Here is a 22,815-nt window from a genome sequence, read left to right on the forward strand (position 1 = left end):
ACCAAGTTTTGATATTTTATAGGAAAGTATTTTCCCTACTTGATATTTTAAAAATGCTTTGAAAATTCAAAGTTTATTTTTTTTAAACACTAACCCTAAGAAGAGATTCTGCTCTCTCCTTGGGCAAGAACACCTTCACATGTATGCTGAACTGAAATGATATCCATGCATTTTTATGAAATATTGACAAATAACTGTAAATAAACTTTGTTCATATACTGTGAATTGTTTTGCACAATATGTCCACTTACAAGAAGATTTACACCTCCATATGGAGTATCTCCTCTAGGTAAATAATATGGAGTATTGGACATACTTTCCATTCCCCCTGCTACCATAACTTCCTAATGAAAAAGAACAAACAAAAGATACATTTTTAATTTTGAGAAATACATACAAAAACAATATTAATTTGATTAATGAAATAAACAGACCTGATGTCCTAACATCAAATTTTGTGTTGCCAACATGATAGCTTTCATTCCTGAAGCACAAACTTTATTAATTGTTGTGCAAGGAGTAGATATTGGAAGACCTAAATACAATAAAATGTTTATTTCACATATAAACAATAATATATTTAAGTAAATCAATGCAAATTTAAGAATATTTTCCATTACAGAATTATATACAATATGCAAAATATTCGATAAATCGTTCTAATAAATATTTTTGAATGATAAAAATATAGTATTTATTTCTGTATAACATTTTATATAATATAGAAAATATTATGAGAAGAATTAGATGTTTCAAAGTAATAGAATGTTAACAGACTGGATAAAAATTTTTTAATTAATTTCAGGTTATTAAAGGAATTCTAATTTGGTAGTATCAGTGTTTTAAATGCATTTAAGAAAATCACAAAATAATGTCTCTAACTGAAAAGGGGCCAAAGGGCCTGAAATGCATTTTGGACCTGTATTAATGATGATAGAGTATATTATTGAATCAAAAATATCTCATATAGAAAACTGTCAGTGAGATAAGCCCTAAAGAACAAGTGTGTGTGATAGCACAAATATTATTATATTGAGTTAAAGGGCAAGAAGCATTAATAATAATATTGTATGGTTTGATTATATTTATAATTATTTACTTTGATATCTGAAATTAATATCAATGTCTTTCTGGAAAATAATTATGAGATCAAATTTCAACCTTTTTGTTTTTGTTCAATAGCTGAACACAAATAAGCCACAGAACAATATTATATTAAAATTTCTTTGAAAAGAAGCATTCTTTATTCAAATTTCTGTTATATTCTTTATTTAAAACTGATGTATTTAAAGATGAAACAGTTGCCTTTAAAAACATTTAATACTGGATAATTAATTGATGACTACTTTAACTCAATTAGCATTAGTTTTTGCTTGTAAACAAAATGAGCCAAAACTTAGATAAGGAGCTGAACACAAATACAATTATTATTCTGGACAGAGCTAGAAACATTTCTTTTTTGATTTGATTTATAAGTCATAATATAAAAATATTTCAGAGAGGTTTCTTTTTACAACAAAATTCTTTTTATCCAGATTCACTCATCCCAGAGAGAAGACATGAGAGAGAAATGACAAAGTAATTTGTATAAATTAATTATATACAGACACTAAATCACTTCATAAATATTAACTTATTACAAGAAACTGTCTAAAGACTGATTATACTCTGAAAGCGAATGTAATTCAGATAATAACATAAAATTAATACCTGCTCCTAGAGCAGCTTGTCTAGCAGGTGCCTGTCCTGTACTTCCTTGTAATACTTGACCCATGTATACTTCTTGAACTGCATCTTTTGGAATACCTGAAAATTTTAGTTCTCATTTGATTTTTTCATTTTCCAATTAAACATAACTCAGTTATTCATAAAAATAAATATTTTATAAAAATACATTTTATGTTTTAGAATACAATTATATAAATATACCTGCTCTTTCAATAGCAGCCTGAATAGCAACAGAACCAAGTTTAGGAGCAGATAAAGGAGCAAGAGAACTTCGAAATGATCCAATTGGAGTGCGAGCAGCAGAAACAATTACAACTTCCTAAAACATATTAAACAAATGTAAAATGTTATTTCTTTAATTTAACACAGTGTTTCTCAACTTTTTTAAACCCAAAACCAGTAAAATGTCTGAAAAATTCTATGGACAAGTTATGTAGGCCTAATTCTTTTTAAACTTATGTTGGCATTACCAACATTTGTGACAGATATACTGTGCCATTTATAGCATAATAAATCTAAAATCATGTTTTGAATGTATATAGAAACATAATTAATTAAATTGAAAATAAACTATTAAAAGTGAATCATTACTGAACAAATTCAATTTAATTGAATTAAGTCTGCTGCAGACCACCATCCCATTGTTGAGGACTACAGATTGAGAAACACTGACTGAACATGCTGCTTAATCAGTAATTAAAAATAATGATACACTTTTGCCATAATCCAGCATTATTTTTCTTATTTAATCAAAACTAATATTTTCAGCCCAATTTATACAATTAGCTATCGTCAGGTTCCTAAAGATGACCTATTAAGCTAAAAACATTAATTCTGATCATATATACAATGAATATCAACCCTGTTTAATTAAACTTAAATAATTCAAATTATGAATTAAAATAGGTGATTGCTTTTACAGTTTTTCTCATTTGAAATTTTTTTTCCAAAGTTTCTCTTGTCGATTTGTTGCTAATAGTACTTGATTATGGCAAAAGCATGTTTTTTTTTTTTTTTAATTTATTTAGTGTTGATAGCCCATACCAGTCTAGATCCTGAAAAACCTAGTAGAACAGAAATAAAATCTTCAACTTAACCATATTATATTTAAAACTGTTTATGTATAATTACTGACTAAGCATATAAGTTGAAGATTGACTTTATCCTCTTTATTTATCTGAATGTTGAATGTCCTCTGTGACTTTGAAACCTAAACTCAAGTTTAGACTTCAAAGTCACAGAGGACATTCTTACATTTGTTTGGCAGGAAATCATTTAAGGTGTTGGAGGACAGTTTTGTTGTTTAATAGCCATAACTTGTAAGCAAAATTAAAATATATCATGCAAAATTTTAGCTAAACATTTACATTGCTGAACTTTTTTTATATTTATACAATAATTAAAGGCAATTATATTTTAAACAATATTGATTTTAAATAATAATAATAATACAATATAATTGGATTGCTGTATGTTAGATTTCAATGTAAAACATCTTTGTAATCCAAAAAATTATGGTAGACGGTCTCACAGCAATTCTCAGACTTATGATTTTATTCTCAAAATCATAAGTCTAACTGAGAATTGCTGTGAGACCGTCTACCATAATTTTTTGGATTACAAAGATGTTTTACATTGAAATTGATTTTAAAAATATTATTACCAGTATTATTTGAAATATTCCAATTTTTTAGAACATTTTATATTATAAAGTATTATACTGTATTTATCTGACATTAAATATGATTGATATAAAATTACAATAATTTTTATAATTTAAAAGTTTCAATTGTTATACTGTACTTACATTAATAGATGCACCTGCACTATACGAATTGGAAAATATTTTTAAAACCTGTAAAATAAGACATAAAATTAAATAAAATATAATTTAAAATAATACTTTTTCTAATTGTTTTATTTTTGTATTAAATACCACACTTCTAATAATACTGTTAACTTATTTTAAATACAAAAATCAATTAAAAAAATATAAAAATTATGCTATTGATATTTCTTTCTTATTGTATATTCCATATAAAATACAATGTTTGGACAAAACTTTTTTGCCAGGATTTTTTAAAATATTTTACATGGTACAGTACAATTCATTTGATCAGTTAGTTTTCCTTCTCTTTGTTGGGCATCTTTAGCTATTTCTGCAATTAACTTTTTGTGTTATCTATAATGTATAGCATACTTGTCATAATTGCCTTTGGTGGTGCTGTCTTGGTTAGATCTCTTTTTTAAAAAGCTTCTTAGAGTATTTCTATCTCTCATTTCATTAAATTCTACCTTCCTAACTTCTGGGCTTGGAGGTCAGATTGATCTGAAATTTTTGATGCTGATACTCCTAACAAGGCTTATTATCCCATTTTGCTTCATTGTTTTTTGTTTGCTTATTAATTTCTTTATATTGTTTGTGTGAATTCTTCGCTGACTGCAGAACTTGTCAATCCATTAATGTTTCCTGTACTGAGACTTCTTCTGTCCAGACAAAGTACTTTTTGTTTTTGTTAAGTCCTTTTTCAACATCTATGCCATGAAAAAGGATTAAACATATTTTTACCAAATTGCTGAAGATGTCATATTTGCTATATCTGCTTGGTTCTTTATGTTGAATACTTCAACCCAATAGTGGTTAATCCTCTATCGCATATATGCTCCTTGATTATTGTTGTTGGAATTCAATGTCTGAGTCATCATCATAGCTTCATCAATCAGGAGATTCTTTACTAGAATTAGAATGCAATCTGGCATACAGCTTCTATATAGTATTCTTCATCTTTTATTGATGGATGCAGTACCTGAAGATTATAAATTTTTACTGCAGTATTTTTCACTGCACAGTAATTCAAGCAAAAACTTTTGCATAAGAGAACAAATTTTCTTTTCACCCTCTGCAATGTTTTCTTTTGAAAGAGAGAATCCACTTTCTTTTGTACTCAAGACCAATGTCAATGATCTTAAGAATGTTATTTGTCTGTTTTAAGCTTATACCATACAACTAGCATTTTTGCAATCAGTAATTACTTTGAATTTAATTACTTTGAATTGAATTAAGGAACCTTCACATCAAGATGAATATTAGAGATGACATTTCATCATATAAAATATGAATTAGGAAAGCTTTCTTTTGCATTAACTTTGTCATTCTGGTAAAAGCTTATCTCTACTTTTAAGAGTTTATTTCATAGAATGCTACATACTTCAATTATATGATTTTCTATCTTTCTCAGTTAACTTAAACAAAACTTGGGATTGGGGAAACAGCATAAACATTGAATTTCTATTTACATTACAAAAATAATAAATAAATCAATATATTTCCTTTATTTAACAAGTAACTAAATTGACATTAAAATTAAAAATTAAGATATGAAGTTTGATTTATCTGATTTACTTGAAGCTTCTTGTCCATTAACTGATGTGTTTCTTAAATCATATAATTTGATAAAATAAGAACTCATCATACAAAAACATAAATTATTTTATAAAATTATTAAATAATAATATAAAATTTAAAATATCTCCAAGATAACCCCCATTTTTAAATATATCTACTTCATTTACATTTTTACATATTTTATTAAACTCAAATAGATGATAAATTTAATAATTCTACATTATTTATGAACAACTAGGCCTATTTGAAAAACTTAATTTGTCCATCTCATTTTATAGAGATGGACAAATGTTTCTGTATGATAAATCCTTATTTATTAAATTCTATGATTTAAAAAACATTTTGATTTATTTGTTCTATAATTTTAAAAAATATTTTCTACATTTATATTTTGATTATTTTCATATGATAAAATATTTATTTCCAATCAAAAATATTTATTTGTAATCTAAAATTTTTTCAAATTAAATTTAAAAGTTATTACTTTTGGAAGAATCAATAGGTTTTAAATAAAAGTCATATTATTATTATTTTGTCTTATTGTAATACTAACTATATTTCAAAATATAAAAAGATTTGAGAATTTTCAATAATTATTATTTCATTTAATAAAATCTTATACATAATTTAGGCAACATTTCTCAAATTTTTTATATTTATATATATATTATATTATATTTATCTGTGGAATTTGTACCTCAGTTTAGACATTTAGTCTTATCAACATACTATCGTCTTCAAGTTATGCAAGATTAAATTTTGCTCAAAAATAGGAACAATCATATTTCTATTATTGTTTATGTAGTCTTTAAACTAAACAGATTAACATTAAAAAAAAAAAAAATCCTATTCTATAGCCACATACAGAGCTATTATATAAAGATATTTACTGTAACTAAAACTACACAGATATTATTTATCGATTATCAGATGAATTCTATAAATTCATTTTTGTACCTGATAAAACCTTAAAATTTCAAACAATTCTTATTAAGTTCTTTTAATTTTTTCTACATATCATCAAAATATATTTTCATATACCATCCGAATATTTTGAAATTTTCTCCTATTATATATTTTGGATATATGACTTGAGAATGACCATGAAGTGATGTTCAAAAATGTTTGTTCAATTAAACAAGGAAATAACAAGGTGTGTTTCTCTACAGAATTTAAAAACAAACTTTAAGTGTAAAATTATTATTATATAAATGGCATTGAAATGAATGAAGACAGATGGTGTCGTAGAAAACGGATTGGCTAGGGCATTGTTTTCTGGTAAATCTTCAAGTATGTCTTAACACGTAGATGTGCGTTTGTCTCGACTGACATTTTCACTCAGTCTTTCATCATTTTTCACTCATACAAAACATAATTGTTCTGTTTTATTTTCTTTTCAATGGCTTTTTTACACAGTGAACATATCAGACTTACAACAATGGTCAGATGATTTTTTTTACTGAATTCATTGAATTATATCATAGTTATCCTTACTTATAGAAAGTTAAGTTAAAAGATTACAGTGATAGAGATGAAAGAATCAGTATATGTTGTTCGGGTAACAAACAATAGTAATTTCATAAAAGTGTTCATATCCATTTATAAATAATTTCACCAATCTTCAGGTTCACAATGTAAATCATGAAGCAAATTCACATGAACAAATCTTCCACTCTTGAGCAACCATCTTCTATTGATAGCTGGATGGCTGAATGGTTAAGGAAGCAGCCTACTACTCTGGAGGACCCAGGATCAGAACCAGACAGGTCCAAAAGTCCCAAGAATTTTTCAGGTGGCTGGATATGTCAGGTCCCTCCTTCCCTCACCACCTGGCTGCCCCATTATGGGCCTGGCCAAACACATAATGGGCTTGCTAAAAAGCCATATGGCAGAGTTATAAAAAACCCATCTTCTATACCACTGTAAGCAACGAACAATTTTTTTTGTTCTTAATTTCACTAGACAACGAAATAATGCTTAAAGTAACCAATGCTTCATCCATGGTTTTAATGAAATTGAGAGAAAGATAGAAGCGAAAAATGTATGTAGTGTGAACATGAGTTTTCATTCAGTTTTATCTGACATTTTATGATCAAGTAAAACATCCATCAAGACGCTACTTGTAAACTGAGTTTTAAACTAGCATGCCAGTTTTCACCCTATGGAAATATCTGATTTTCTGGTCTCCTCCAGATAGACAGACATGCCAGACAATCTGCAAAAATATAGTATAAAAAATATTCATCTTTGAATACTCCAGGAAAATGTAAGATAAAAAATCTAAATAAATCAGTACAAATTTTCTATAGTAAGACTAATACTATTTTTTATGTTACATTATATATAGAAACAAAAAATTTTGTTGAGTTTTCCAGTCAACCTTATTTTTGATACTGAAAAATTGATACATACTAAGAATTCAGTAGAAAAATTCTATAAAACAGACAGTTCTTTGAAGTTACCCTAAATACTTTAGATATCAAATGTAAAATCAAAATTTTAACATATATACTGTATTACAGAAAACTTTTGCAAAAAAGTAAGATAACTGTAATGCTAAATACAAAATTTAATATCTAATGAATATTACATCAAAAGTTTTAGTATGCCACCAAAATTTTGAAACAAGAATGACTTTTTCATAAAATAAAATAATTGCCAAATTAATATATTAACATGATTATTTATCATAATCAAGCTGATTTTAGCTTTTGCTAATCAACTATTATAAATTTATTTTTATGAAAAACAAATAAATTACTTAAATGCTCATTCTAAAATTTGTGTTTGCATGCAAACATTATTGCTATCTATTTAATAATTAACTGATTTACAATGCAATTGCTTAGCAACTGCCAAAAGTCAGCAAAGCAGTATCAAAACAAACCAAGATGGACAATATTTTTAACAAATCATGAAGTCAAGTGACGTGTTAATGAGCATACATAATCTGCCCCTTTTTGTGCTTATCATATATACAGTTTCTTTCAGTTTTGTCATACACACATACAGCATAATATATGATCTTGTAACATATGTGTTTCTAAAAAATAAAGAATAGAGATCTCAAGATACTGAATAATTTCAAATACAGATATTTCCTATATGTAGAGAGTTAAAAACTGAAATTTTTTTTGAATACTGGATCTTCCTGGGTATGTGAAAAATCCATTGTTTGCAATATAACAGATTCTCGGAACAACAGATGATTTTTAGTGCATATTCTCTACATGTCATTTATATATGAAACTAAAGAATGCAATACAATTCATCATAAATAATTCTACATATCACACACACACAATATATTTCTGTATTAACTTGAAAAAGATTAATTTCATTATTTGAACAAGGATAATCAAACTTCAAAAACTGATTTATTGAATACAGATACTGAATGTAATAAAACATAAAAGCTACTTTTATGTTTTATCACACACTATTATTAAAGTTTTCTAATGTTTTGACTAATATATCACAGTGTCTGTATAACAGAAAAATCCAAGAGCAAATCTTAGAGATTTTTAATTCATGCAACAAAATAAATAATATATGAAAGTTTTATTGCTTTAATAAATTACTTAAATTACATAAACTGAAACATAAATATATAACAAAACTATTAATGTATAAATCATAAAAATTTACAAAACTTTGCATTGTCCTTGTAAGTAAAAGTTGGCTTCTCAAAGTTAGCAGTCAATTATTCATTTATTCAATAATTAAAATATAAATGTATGATTCTAAAGAAATAATAAGTTCCTGTTAGCAATAAGAAATCTTAGGAGATGACTGTCCCATTCTGAATTTGTTTTTGCTACATACATCATGACACCAAGATCACAAATATACTCATTGCCATAAAAATTAGCACACCAAGGAGTTGTCAAAATTTGATCGAAATTGTACACATGTGAGTGTAACAGTGATATAAGTAACTGATTACAAAATGAAAACAAAAGGATCATTTATTGCAAGAAAAACTACAAATGAAAGGAGATTCTAGTATGAATACAAGATATGATATGAATGGGTATAGAGGCATACAGGTGCAGTATGGTGTCCTGCAGCATCTCAGTCTACAGTTGCTGCAAGCAGTCCTGTAGTTCAACCAAATTCCTAGGCTGTCCAACTTGGCATCCCAAGTGACCCTAGACATATAAGTGACAAATCAGGGAACCAGGCAGGCCAGGAAAATGTGGCAACGTAGCAGAGCCACCATTGCTGTGTGTAGTTGAACATTGTCCTGTAGGAAAATGGCTGTTGGAAGCCCTGCCATGAGAAGAAACACATTTGGCTGCAGGATGTCACTAACATACCACTGAATTGTCATGGTCTCTACTACTAGAGGTGACTGGCTGTCTTTATGTGATGGCATTTCATACCATCATTTGATGGCTGTATGGCAGAGAGGTCAAGGTGGTAGCCTACTGCTCTGGGGACCCGAGATTGAATCCAGATGAGTCGAAAAATCCCCAGGAATTTTACAGGGAGTGGTCCATCCAGATATGTCGAGCTTTGTCCCTCACTACTGGCCGCCTCATTGTGGGCCTGGCCGAACCCATAATGGGCTTCGATAAGAGACCCATTTAGTGTGCCCACAGAGCAGAAAGTTGAAGGGAAAAAAAACCAGACCATCATACCAGCTGTGGGAGCAATCTGATGCTCTAAAATGTAGGCAAGATTGAGGTGTTCACCATAGGGTCTCCAGACACAAAACACAGCCGTCATCAGTGCCAAAACTGAATCTGGATTTGCTGCTGTAGATAACCCAGTTCCATTGCTCCCAACACCACTCCGAATGGAGGTGACAATGGGTGGTGTTGATGAAAGCACATATAATAGCTGCTGCAATACCAAATGTTCCTCACCCAGGTGCCTCAAATGGTACAGACAGACACAAGGGCCTGTAATGATGACCACCTGTGTCTGGATGGCAAACAATGATACAGTCAGTTGTGTGTGCTTGCCAGAAGACCAGGCAGCCTTTCTGCTAGTGATCTGCCAAGAGCACACTGAGCATGGTGAATTCTCTATTGTCCACTGGCCTCAACCCCTCCTCACAATGTTGTAAGAATGGCCTAGGCTATTTGGCAAGATGACCATCTAGCTTCTCTATGAGTTGTTCATTTGGTCTTTGATTGTGATGTAAAGGCATCTCTAATGATACAGTGTCCCTCTGCAACAGGCAGACTACAAACAGGATGCCTATGCACACTTTTTTTTATAGGCCAAGAAGACTCATTTTAATGCCCACTGCTGGCATTATGCAATGAGCCATCATGCTATAACTCTAATCAATTTCATATCTGCTTGCCAAGTTTTGCAGCAGTATGACAACTGCTTGGTGCACTAATTTTTATAACAATGAGTGTAATATATGGCACTGCATCAAATATTGATGTTGATATTTCAATAAAATTGTTACTACCTAGTTGATATAAAGATTTTGAAACACAAAATATATATATCTTATGTCAAAAATATATATTTGCTCTGCTAAATTAAATCAAGAACTGTAAGATGATTTAATTTAGATTTTTCTAATGGCTCAATTCAGGGTACAAATGATACATTTGGGACCTTAACAGAGTACTCATAGGAACAAAAAAGTCAAAGAAACCATACTTCTATGAGCAACCCTTCGTGAGATACAGCCCCCCAAAATTACTATTCCTATTGGCATGTAACTTAATGACATAGAATACATCATATGCCAATCTTTTATCACGTTCTAACCTAACCTAACCTATTCTAATAATTTGGTTGCTAATAATTATAGTAATTTATTAGAATAGGTTAGGTTAGGTTAGAACGTGCATCCCACTGTTTCGTTGCTGGAATCGGAGACGAGCCGCCATCTTGGCACCAAGGGTAACATTAACCCTTTCTGCTTTACGTTGTTTACGAAAATTTTATAGGATAACGATTTTTAAACTTTAGCAATCCGTAGTCTTTATAAAATTTTAATCACGTGGCCATCTCCGACAAAGCTGTACTAAATTAACACTAACGTAAGTTGTAACCGAAAAGTTAAGTACTACAATTAACCTGCAATGTTACGAGAGAAATTAATTTATTTCTTATAAGGCTTTAATATCTAACTTTTTTGCATTAAATCATTTTGTGAACAAAAGCGACATAATGGTCTAGTAAATATGTACAGTACGTTTAAGACTTTAAAAGTCTTTTATTATTACGATGATCGCATTGATCTACATCGAGTAATGTGTATTCATTATAATCATGCACATTTCTTAATAATTTATATTTTTATTTTAATTCTTACCAGCCGAGGAAAGAACTGAACGCGCGGACGAAACATGCTCCGGCGTCGTCACAGACCACCTATGACGTTACACAGAGTATAGTGTGACGTTATGTCCTCGTGCTTCTCGTTTTTGGGGGAAAAATACAAATATATGTTTAAAGTATATTAATACATTATATTATAGAAAATTTTAAAATAATAAATATTTTTATAATATATTTAAAATTCATTTATGTTTGAAATTCTACGTCATTAAGTTACACGCCAATCTTTTATCAAGACGATACACGCTGGTTCTTTAGTGTAGGAATTCGTAAACAAATAATAAAATAAATAGATATAAATTTTTTACGGGTTATCTCGTATTTTTCTAAATAATGGTCGAGACAATTAAGTTTTCTGGGAAAACATAAAGTTAGCATAATTATTGGTTTCCGCATCAAAAATAGTTTTATACTTCTTGGTAGCATGATTTCAAACAGCTAGACTCGCAAGTTTAAAAGAAAAGTAACCGTTGTTTCATTCTTTAATAGAAATCTGATTGTGTTCCACATGATGTATTTCTTATAGACGTTTAGTTGTTCTTATTTTCGTATATTTTCCTTCCGAATTTTGTAACAACCTTGCATTCCTGAAGGTCTGTGTACTTACTGGAAATCTTGTCATAATTGCTAAGGTCTGTTACCTACACATTCATAATCATGTTCTATTCCGGGCTGAAAAACTATATTTATTTTTAACAGTGCATAAACAAATGATAATTACAGAATATTAATCTATGTCTTCAATTTTTTGCACTATTAAGAAAATTTAACTTTATTATTTTTTTAAATATAGTTTATATTTAATGAAACTATTAGGTTTTCTATTTATAATTGTGTAGTGTATTATATCATTAAATACTAGTTAAATCTTATTCTTTTCGTTTTACTATTTTTAAGTATTCATTCATTGAGATTTGATAAATTCTTCTTTATATTAACGCTCTAAAAATAGCGTTAAACTATATTTTTCAATATTCTAGCAGATGTAATCTTGTTTTGCATTATGCGGTCTGCTAGCTTCGAATTTTCTAAGAAACTTACTTCATTACTGGTTTTTATCGGAAGTACAGTAATGTAGATCCATAACATTTTAAAAACGCGTTATTTAAACTGTACCTGTATTTGGACATTTTAAATTCAACGCATTATTTACACTTGCCATATATGCGTACCGGCAGTAATCTTTTTATCATTACTGCCGGTACGCATATGCTGTATGATGACTGAACATATAAAAAATTTTGTTTTTATTTTATACTGAGCAATTGTGGGTACTAAGTAGTGTACGTACCGGCTATCAATACTTTTTATGCTATTTGTCGGTATGGTTTACTGGCGCGTTTCGGCTGAAAAATAGCTCTGCACATATGAAGTTATATATGTATACACATAATTGTTAGTATTTGCATTTTTTATAATGGACAAATTATAGTGAATTATTTTAGAATTTTTTTACAGAATGAAACGCTTAAAAGTATTAAGATTAAGAAAACCTTCAAGCAGAGATGGGCCTTGATGGCTTTGATGGGCCATCAGCGATATTATAGACAGTTTATAATAATTTCGTTTTTATGCAGTTTTTATCGTCATTATTAGTATTATTATCATTTAAATTTTATTTTACTATTTAATATAAATTTTAATCCTTTTTTTTCTAATTTATTCGAACCGATATGCTATTTAAATCCACTTGTTTCAATTTTTGTTTCATTACACGAAGTAACATATAAAATTGTTTGATCGAAGAAAGTATAAGAAAATAATTATAATAATGTTTTTTTTTAAAAATATTTTTAATTAAAATTAAAATTTTCGCTTAGACTATATGACTATGACTATAATAAATCAGTCACACATGGCGATTTTGAATAGTTGTTTATGCCCGCTTACAGAATATTTATTTAATTGATAATATAAAAAGTTTAAAATCTGCTTAACTGTTGAAGAAATGATAAATGCTCAAATTTTATTTTTATTCTTTTATCTTTATACAAAACAGACCATTAGAAAATTTTTATAAATGTAAACTCTAGTTAATCAATTATAATTATTTATATTTATATAAAACCATCCATAATAATTTAATCGTCTAGGAAAAAACTTGAAAAACTTTTTAAAATTTTAAAGTAGAATTGAATATACAGTATTAAATAGTACTACTTCAAGAAGAAAGCATTTTAACATCTTGAGTATAAGCATATGGTCATTCACTTAGCTGATGCGGATTTTTTAGAAGCAGTAAGGGGGCCAAACTAGATTACCTCCTGCTGTTTTATCGCTTCCTCCAAATGTTTTTTCCCTTTAATATTAGACAGAAAAATAAAACCAATATATATATATTAAACTAAACTATTTTTTTTAGTAGTGTGGACTAGTACACACGCAATTTTTCTATCTTATAGCTTGTTATAAAAGATAAATAAATAAATAAAACAATCGATCACGCGCGACCAATTTAAAAGTATATCGGTTCGTTTCATACATGCGTCCGACACTCCCGATTTAAGCAATATACCTGACAAGGAGACTAGTTTCTTATAAATTACATTATACGCTTCGTTGCGTTATGTCGATGTAATACAAGTTGTTTCAGAACTTACGTAAAAGTTTACTTCCACGTTGTAACATATATTACGCCGATAGGGGGCGTTTTGCAACGACCCCACCCTTGAATGGAGGAGGAGCGGCCATATTGGCATCCGGATTAAAAAAGAATCTCTTTAAGAAATGTAAGTATCGTTTAATTAAACGCTTAAACACGTTAGTTATAAAGTTTAGTAGTTTTATAAGTCTTAACTTTCAATTATTAATGAAACATATGGAAAATATGACAGAACGTTGCCTAATAAATCGGTTGTAAAAGTCTTTCACGCTAAATCATGCTATTTTTATTAATAGTAATTCAATAAACATTAGAATATACGACATTGGGACGAATACAATAGACATATAAACAGGGAATAACTGTAAAGTGAGTTTTAAATGGTATATTTATTTATTTAAAAAAAAATCAATTTTGATATTATTTAATTGTTTCTAATTAGACTAACTTAAAATGAATAGTTTCAATATTAAAAAATTAGGTTTCATATGGAAAATTAAGGAATGAGTCATTCAACATTCCTTGTTTGGCTATCTTCTGAGAAGTCATTCATTTAGGAAATACTTAAAATGACTTCAGTATTATACAATATGAAATTTTATTTAAATTAGGTGATAATCCTGTTATAGTTTTTTTGTGGTTTTCCTAGAATTCTGTTTATTTAAATGTGTAAAATTCCTAATTATTTCTGATTACAGGAAATTATTTAAATTAGTAATTTAGTAAAAATGAAATGACAACTCGATACGATTATTATTTCAAGTAAATAATAAATAATTACAGATCTATAATGTTTTAATGATGTGTTATAAGAGGAAACTTTTATTTTTTTTCTTTTAATTTTTGTTGAGAACTAGTTTAGTTTATTAATTACATAAATAAAATGTTGAATGTAAAGTATTATTCAAATTTTTTAATCTAAATAATTAGTAATTAATTTGGAGTACAATTTATATTTATATATTAGTTTTTTCTTTGAAATGGTTTCATAATAATACCTTATATGGAACATGTGTTCTATTGAAAACTGACATGTCTGTTTTCTGCCTTTAAGCTGTTTGACACATTAACAAATTGTGAAATGCATGAATTTTTATATTTTTATATAACAAACGAATTAAAATTATAAATTTAAGAGAGAAATTTTACTAATTCTGTATGTATTTATAAACAAAAATTTACGAAATATTTTGATCTACGATTTTTTTAAAACTATGTTATAAACATAAAATGTCTAAAATCGAAACATTTTTAAACACAGAATGATGATTAAAAGAAAAACTCAAATTATATATTGGTTTGACTTCTGAATCTTGAAATTTAAATTATTAATCATTATTTTATGCATTTTATTTATTTATTTAATAATAAATTGCTTATAAATAATACAAAATTTTTGATTTCCATATACTATTTGAATGTAAGTGATTATTTAATCATGTACTATCATTAAAAAATTAATAGATATCAAAAAAATTTTTAAGAGTAAAATATTTATATAATATTATATTGATAAAATATTTTCTAACGATTATTCTTTTGTACTTAAATTTTGCTGTGTAAAATGATATGCAAGTACGGTACATTTCATTTAAGTTGTATAATAAACTACATTAGACTTATGTATAATAAATAGGTTAATAAACTAAGTGTCATGAGTGTAATGTGCTTTCACTTTATCTTTACTTAGAAATATTTTTGAAGCTCATGTCCAAGTTATATAAACACAACTGCTTGGATTAAAATTTGTAAAGTTCATCAATCTATGTTTATTTTAGTTTTAATTAAAATTTTAAATTACATATATATACATAGATGCATTACACCATACGTGCACACAAGAATATAAATTAATACAAGAAAACATGAAATTAGTACATTAGCAATTTAACCTAAAATGTATAAAACTTTAAAGTAAGTTAAAAATTTTTTGAGATAATAAAGTAAAAAATTTGTTATGTAGTTTTGAAAGCATGTGCTAATAATTTTTGCAGTACAATACACAAAAGATTCTTATTACCTGTCTAATAAAAATAGGTCATTTTTGGATGAATGTATCCTGCTTTTAAATACATCCTGTATTTAATAGATTACTTTAAATCTAATGAAATAGCAAATATATAAATATATAGTTCAACATACTGAGTTGATTAAACAAAAATAAAGCAATAATAATTATTTCAAAATTTTTTTACTTATAAAATAGCATTATCCAAGAAAACAATTTATGATTTATCTTCTTGCTTGGCATATTAAATTTAAAAAAATATTATATACAAAATAAGTATTTAACAAAATTTAGTTTGTTAATATTGGAATATTCTTGTGTATTAAATTGTTTTAAAGAAAAAATAATGAAACGATTCTTGAAAGCTGTTCAAATTTTGTAACATTCGGCAACATTTTGCATATAGAAAATAGTTTACTATTATAAAATTTCGATTTGATTAAATTTTTAAAAATTAAATGTAATAATATATTTATTTCTTTATAAAAGTTTATTTTAATTTATTTTAAAATCAGAGTAAAACTTCTATATATATTTTTTTTTCTAGTTGTATTTGAGTGATTAAATTGAAGAAAAACTGCCAAAATGCCTAAACCAGTAAGTTTTAAACTTTTTAAAATTAAAACTATATATGAATTTGTTTATACAATTTAATTAATAATGAAATAAATTTAATTTAGATTTTATAAATAGAATATATTTTTAATTTATATTAATGATTTCATAGTAATAAAATGATAAAAGTTGTTTGTTATTTAGGAGAGTTAAATACAGATGGAAATGTATTTTTAATATTTTTATTGAGGTGAAATTGAAGATAGATGGTGCTAGATCAAATTCTTTATTGTTTAAACTGTCATTATTGTCTCAACTTTTTCTGAAAATTCATTATATCAGATGTTACTTAAATTATTTATGATATAATTTAATAAAAATTATTGTTCTTTCAAAACATTTATGTACACTTGAGGTTTACAACCAATTATGTATATCACATTTTTCATAAAACACTGTTATTGTCTTTTAAATAATGAAGCCTTTTTATCAGAAATTATTTGATGTTTATCTGTAAATGCTCAATAGACAATGTGTGTTTTTTTTTGTTAAAGTTCTCTTTGTGTTATATGTGAAACTTAGATATTATCATTTAATTTTAATATTTTGTAATTTGTTCTTTATTACTTTGAGAAATTTTAATAGCAGTAACGTATAATGTGTAAGATCCTTAGAAAATTTATTCCATTTAAATAGAGTTTTGAGTTACTATTGTTGTAATTGAATTGTTATAATTTATTATGTGAACTTAGGATATATCAAATTATTTTGTTAATCATGTATCTTCTGTTATGTATAAACTCAGGAGGCAAATGAGTTATCCAGTTCCAAATTTTTTGATGTTTTTTGTTAAAATACATAAATTCAAGTTATTGCACAAGTTTAAGATGTCATGCTAGAAATAACATTACGTATTAAGATAGGATGCTATTTTTAGGTGTTAGAAATTAAAGTTTTACGTTAATTTTCCAAGAATCCGATATGTTAATCTCAAAATATAAGTTTTTTGTTCTTATTTCATAGTAATTCATGTCAATTTAAGTAATCATCCATAAAATACATAAGTTATAAAAAATTAATTTAATAACTTGTACATTACTCATAATTTTTCAATTACTATCGGTTTGTTTAATCTAATTTTATTAATGAGCTAGATAAGTTGATATAAATGATAATTTGGAATAATTATTTTATTTTTTACTTTGAGTTATATAAATGAATACGGTTTTATTTTAGCCTGCAATGTTTTTCTTTTTTCTTTAATTTAATTACAAATTATAAATTTGACTCTTATGAAATGATCAATGTAACATTGTATTTTTACAAATGTGCCATAATTACTTTTAGCATACTTATTTTACTAAATATCAATAAATATATAAAGAATTAATAGGAAAATGAATATATGATATTTTCTTGATTTTAAGATGTACTTTTTATCCATTTTTACTTGTCTGAATTAGAGGTGTCTTAGAATTAATTGCAGCTTTCATATACAATTATCAATAATCAACCAACAGTCATTGTAAGAAGACAACATAGTGAGCAATATAGCCAAAAATCTGAATTTGCACAGATCTAAATGCTCTAAATCAGGGAATGGCAACCTTTTTCTATTTAAACTGCTTTTTAATATATAAAAAACCTTCAAGACGACAACATGATGCAACATTAAAACAAATAGTTATTCTATGTGGAGTATGCTGATGGAAATAGAGCCACTAAAGATTACCTATTTCATGGAATTGTTTTGCTATTGTTTTTCTAATTTGTTGTTACTTAGCAAAACAAAAATTATTTTAAAATGTTTTTGTTCATTAAAAAACTCTTAAAATTTGATTTCTGATCCTGGTGCATCTTAGAATTAAGGAAATGTAGTCAAAATTCATTAAAATAATTCTGTTTGGAAACAGAGATTTAAAAAGATTTATTAGAATGTTTATATAGGAAACAAATTTTAAAAAGTTATTAAATCTTTAAATAATGTAAAATTAAATTGTAAGAGTATTCCACGTCATATTAAAAACACTAGTTTTTCATAATGCTATATTGGTTGTTAAATAAAGCTTTATTTTTACTAAGTAAGTTTACAGTTTTTAAATTTGCTTAATAGTCAACATACAAAACTTAAATTTCTTTGTGTCAACTTCATGTAACACTATAAATAATTATTATTTAATGTAAGAAAATTAAATTTTTTTAAAATATTTCAATAAAATTGTCTATTTGTTAAGAATTTTAAATAATAATTTAAGTATTTAAATTATAAATAATAGCATTATTATAGCATTATGAATAATTCAACTAATTATAAATATTTTTATAGTTAAATTATACTATTCTTTTCCAAAATGATCCTGAAATATTATCTTCTAATGTTTTGGATCCCACACAGTTCCCTATCTAAATACTGAACAGTGCAAGCCATTGTAAGTCAGCTCTTGAGATGCATAACTTAGGAGGTGCATAATCCATTCAGTTTCAGATTTCTCAATGCATCATGTTAAAATATGTCAGTAGTCAAATGTTAACTTTTGAATTTAATCAATAATTAGAAGAAACATTATTAGAAAACCAATTATTTATTGATAAAGCAGAAATTAATTTTCAAAAATATTGCTTTGTTATGCTTTTATTTATATTATTTTTAAATGTTAGATCTAATAATAATATAACCTACATAAAATGCCTGAAATTTAAAAAATGTGATAAAAATAGAATAATTGTGCTTTTTTTAATCTAAATTTGTTAGCTGTTTAAACAGTAATTACAAGACAGTAATATAAAAAATAAATTTATGGTTTATAATGACATAATAATAATTTCAATAAAAGAACAAGAGTTTTATTAAAGACATTCTTATTTTTATATTTTTTTTACGGTATATTTTTATATCCTAGTTAAATAAAAAATCATAATTGTTTTATTTATCATGTAGCTATCCTACTAGACATGTGACAAAAAAAAACTTAGAAATATTCTGCTTGAAACTTTTTAGGATATTCCGTTTTGGAATGAAAAATAATAGTTAGAACACTGAATTTTAAAAATTTTTTCATGGAAACGTTTATCAATTTAATTCTAGAAAAAAGGAATTAAAATTTCAGAAAATTATCCTATGGTTTTATATAGTTTTCTTAAATAATATATAATATTATGTATTTATGTCATTCAGATACAAGAACATGAAAAAGTAATCTTTTCATTCAAATTCTGAATTTTCAAACATTGCAAAGCTTTCAAAAATTTGCTTAAAATTTTAAATTTAAATATAATTTTCTAATTTATTAAAATTTTTTAAAGCTTTTTATTTACTTTTATGCATGTAGAAAATGAAAATAGTCAGTACTATGTTAGAGAATTTATAAAATAAAGTTATGCAATTGATTAATAATTAATATATTTCTCTGGTTAATTTGCTATTATTATATAATCTTACAGCTGTTTATTAAAATGTTTCTTTGGTTTTTAAATTAATGAGAATTACTCTTTTTAGAAAAATTCTTTGTAGCTAGTTTTTGTGACTCTTTAATGAAAGAAATTAACAAAGTTTGTTAAATTCTTTTATTAAAACATTTTTATTTTATGAAAAATATGACAAATTTGCATGTTTATTTTAGTTATTCATTTTTATAGCTATTTGTGTTTCATTTTTATGAATTACTTTCTCAGAGAAAAATATTAAAAAAGATATAAAATTTAAATTAACAGTATATTTCTCAAAAGTTACAATTGCTTACAGAAGCTGCATGAAATTTATTCTTGGAATAAATTAATTTTATGAATATTGTAACCATTATATCAAATAAGCAACTATTATTTATCTGTTTTTCCATTATTTAAAAAAAATTATAAAATTTTTTCATGTAATACTCTATTTGGATTATTTAGAAAAGTTAGGTTTTCAAACTAATAAGTAGAATGAAAGTTTTCTCTATACTGTAATTGCATTTTCAGTTATATAGAGTTTTTGATGATAACCCAAAATGTAATTAATAAATACTAAAATGTAATGATAGTATAGCTTTACACCAGGAAACTACAGTTTTCATTGGAAAAGAGGTCAAGGTATATTCCATAATGTTCTTTTATAAATGAAGTGAAATATTTAGCAAATATTTTATCTATTAGAACTTTATTGAAATGAAATGTTTAAAGATGTGATTCAGTTGTTAAAAAAAAATATATAATTTTTTTATAGTTTAATAAATAATAAGAGTAATGAATCACTTTATAAAATTATTCTAATTAGAAAAATCTATTTTGGTTATTTTATTAATGAAAACATTTGAAGTATACAAAAATTTTAACAGATTTATTTTTGTTTTGCATTTTTGTTAAATTTGTAATTTGGAATTCCAATTTATTGGAATAATTGTGGATATTATATGTTATTTCATTTATGACTGAAAATAATGTAGAAAAAAAAATTAATTTATCATTTAATTAATTGCTTTTCTCAAATTTCACAAGGATAGATCCAGTAATGTTTAAGAGTTAATTATTTAATTTTATAAAAAAAATTTTCAACAAACTCTTTGTATTTAGTTCCAGAAAATCTCTTATTTTTGTCATTTGATACAGGGCAACATTCGAAAAACAATATAAAATAGTGTTCCATTTAAGTTTACAAATTAGGATTTTCTACTAAATAAGTTTTAAAATATTCATGTTGTATTTACTTGAATATGTTTACTCTCTTAAATATTAGATTTATGTTAGTAATGCTGATTTGTTTTTATGTCCTAGTTTTATAGTTATATACATGATGATTAATATTATTTTGAAAGAATTTAATGATTTATTATGAACTTTTTCTAATACAGAATATTTAACACATTTTATATTTGAATATAAATTTAAAAAATACTTATAATATTGAGACGAGAATTTGATTTTACTGATTTTCAGTACTTACAGAAAAAATATAAATCAACAGTAATGTATTTAATTCATTTTTAAAACTATTAACTATTAAATATATTTGCTATTGTAAAAGCCCAAAATGTATGAATGTCAACACATTGATGACCTATAGTGAATGTCAGAAATGTTTGGCTGTAGTGAATCATGGAAATGGAAGCCTGGAGCTTATGCATAGTATGATGTTATCAGCTATTCTTTGTTGCAAGATATAGAGTAATCATTGGTTACTTATCAAGGGTGTTTTTCTTTGTTAATTTTTTAATGTTTAATACACAGGGTTGCTAGATTAGGTTACTTTTCTCACTTTGGGCTGTTTCTGAAGGTGATCTGTGAATTTTTGGGCTAATTTTTTTTCAAAAAGTTGGAGCTTTTGGGCTTCTTTCTCCAAATGTATCATATCTAAATTTTCTTTTCAGTTTTGAATCAGCACTCAGTTTGATAGGCATGTGATCTATGTGCATGTACTGTACAGTACATAAGCATCTAGAATCATTATCAATTTTTATTTAAAATTTCATTGGCATATTTGGTTTTTCTTTAAAACTTTGATTAAATTTACAAGCTTAGATAAGATTTACAATGTACTGTAATTCTACTGAGAAGAATAATTTGTCAAAAAATGTGTCAGCATTATACTGCAAATGCTGAAGTTATTGTCATAGAGGAAAAATGTTAAAATTTAGCCTATGTGAAATCATCATTTTTGCATCAGTTATAATCACTGTGCCAAAATTTACTATAACAATGTGTTTTGGATTGGATTGATATTGGTACAATGGCTACTTCAGTGAACCACAAACAATTTCTTTAAAAGTGTAATACTTTAATTAAAAGTAAATGAGAGGGCAATTGCTTTTAGTCTACTCTTAATTTCTAATATATTATGATATATCAAGATCACCTTACAAAGTTCATTTAATTAAGACCTTTAAAAAGCAAGACTGCTAAAGAAGTCACTAATCATCATGTTTCTTTGATCTTCAGAGCTATAGCCATATTGCATTCAGACAATGACAAAGAATATAGTAACTGGGTTGTATCTGAACTGTGTGCAATCTGGAAGATATGAAGATAGTATGTGGAAAATGACAACATGATCAAACACAATACTGTAGAAAGAGCCAGTCAAAATATACAAAATATTTTTAAGACATTATAAAAAATACAAAATAGTAAAGACTGACTGCTAAAGACTGTTAGACTTTACAGATATCCATGTGGCCTTTACGGAAAAAAGTTTATCCATTCTAGGTATAGATTCATGTTCCAGATGTT

At 26.3% G+C, this 22,815-nt stretch overlaps 2 protein-coding genes across 5 annotated transcripts in view; one reads left to right on the forward strand and one right to left on the reverse strand.

The window, feature by feature from the left end:
* Acat1 (Acetyl-CoA acetyltransferase 1) overlaps positions 1-11,494 on the reverse strand; it is a 20,456-nt gene extending 8,962 nt beyond the window's left edge. For both annotated transcript variants that reach the window (XM_067267009.1, XM_067267008.1), the window contains exons 1-6: positions 11,424-11,494; positions 3,536-3,583; positions 1,930-2,047; positions 1,711-1,806; positions 435-535; positions 252-344 (exon numbers count right to left, since the gene is read on the reverse strand). In XM_067267009.1, coding sequence (XP_067123110.1) covers positions 252-344; positions 435-535; positions 1,711-1,806; positions 1,930-2,047; positions 3,536-3,583; positions 11,424-11,459 — 492 coding nt within the window. In that variant the 5' untranslated portion in view covers positions 11,460-11,494. The remainder of the gene's footprint in view (positions 1-251; positions 345-434; positions 536-1,710; positions 1,807-1,929; positions 2,048-3,535; positions 3,584-11,423) is intronic.
* LOC136972407 (moesin/ezrin/radixin homolog 1-like) overlaps positions 1-22,815 on the forward strand; it is a 62,396-nt gene that overhangs the window by 7,658 nt on the left and 31,923 nt on the right. The window contains exons 1-2 of one of the 3 annotated variants that reach the window (XM_067267002.1): positions 14,035-14,187; positions 16,618-16,656. In XM_067267002.1, the coding sequence (XP_067123103.1) occupies positions 16,645-16,656 (12 nt within the window). In that variant the 5' untranslated portion in view covers positions 14,035-14,187; positions 16,618-16,644. Of the gene's footprint in view, positions 1-14,034; positions 14,188-16,606; positions 16,657-22,815 lie in introns of those variants that run through there. The other 2 variants (XM_067267001.1, XM_067267003.1) reach the window with 2 other exon arrangements.

This window comes from Centruroides vittatus, unplaced genomic scaffold (assembly GCF_030686945.1).
Source record: "Centruroides vittatus isolate TY-2023 unplaced genomic scaffold, ASM3068694v2 contig_290, whole genome shotgun sequence".
Lineage (NCBI taxonomy): Eukaryota > Metazoa > Arthropoda > Arachnida > Scorpiones > Buthidae > Centruroides > Centruroides vittatus.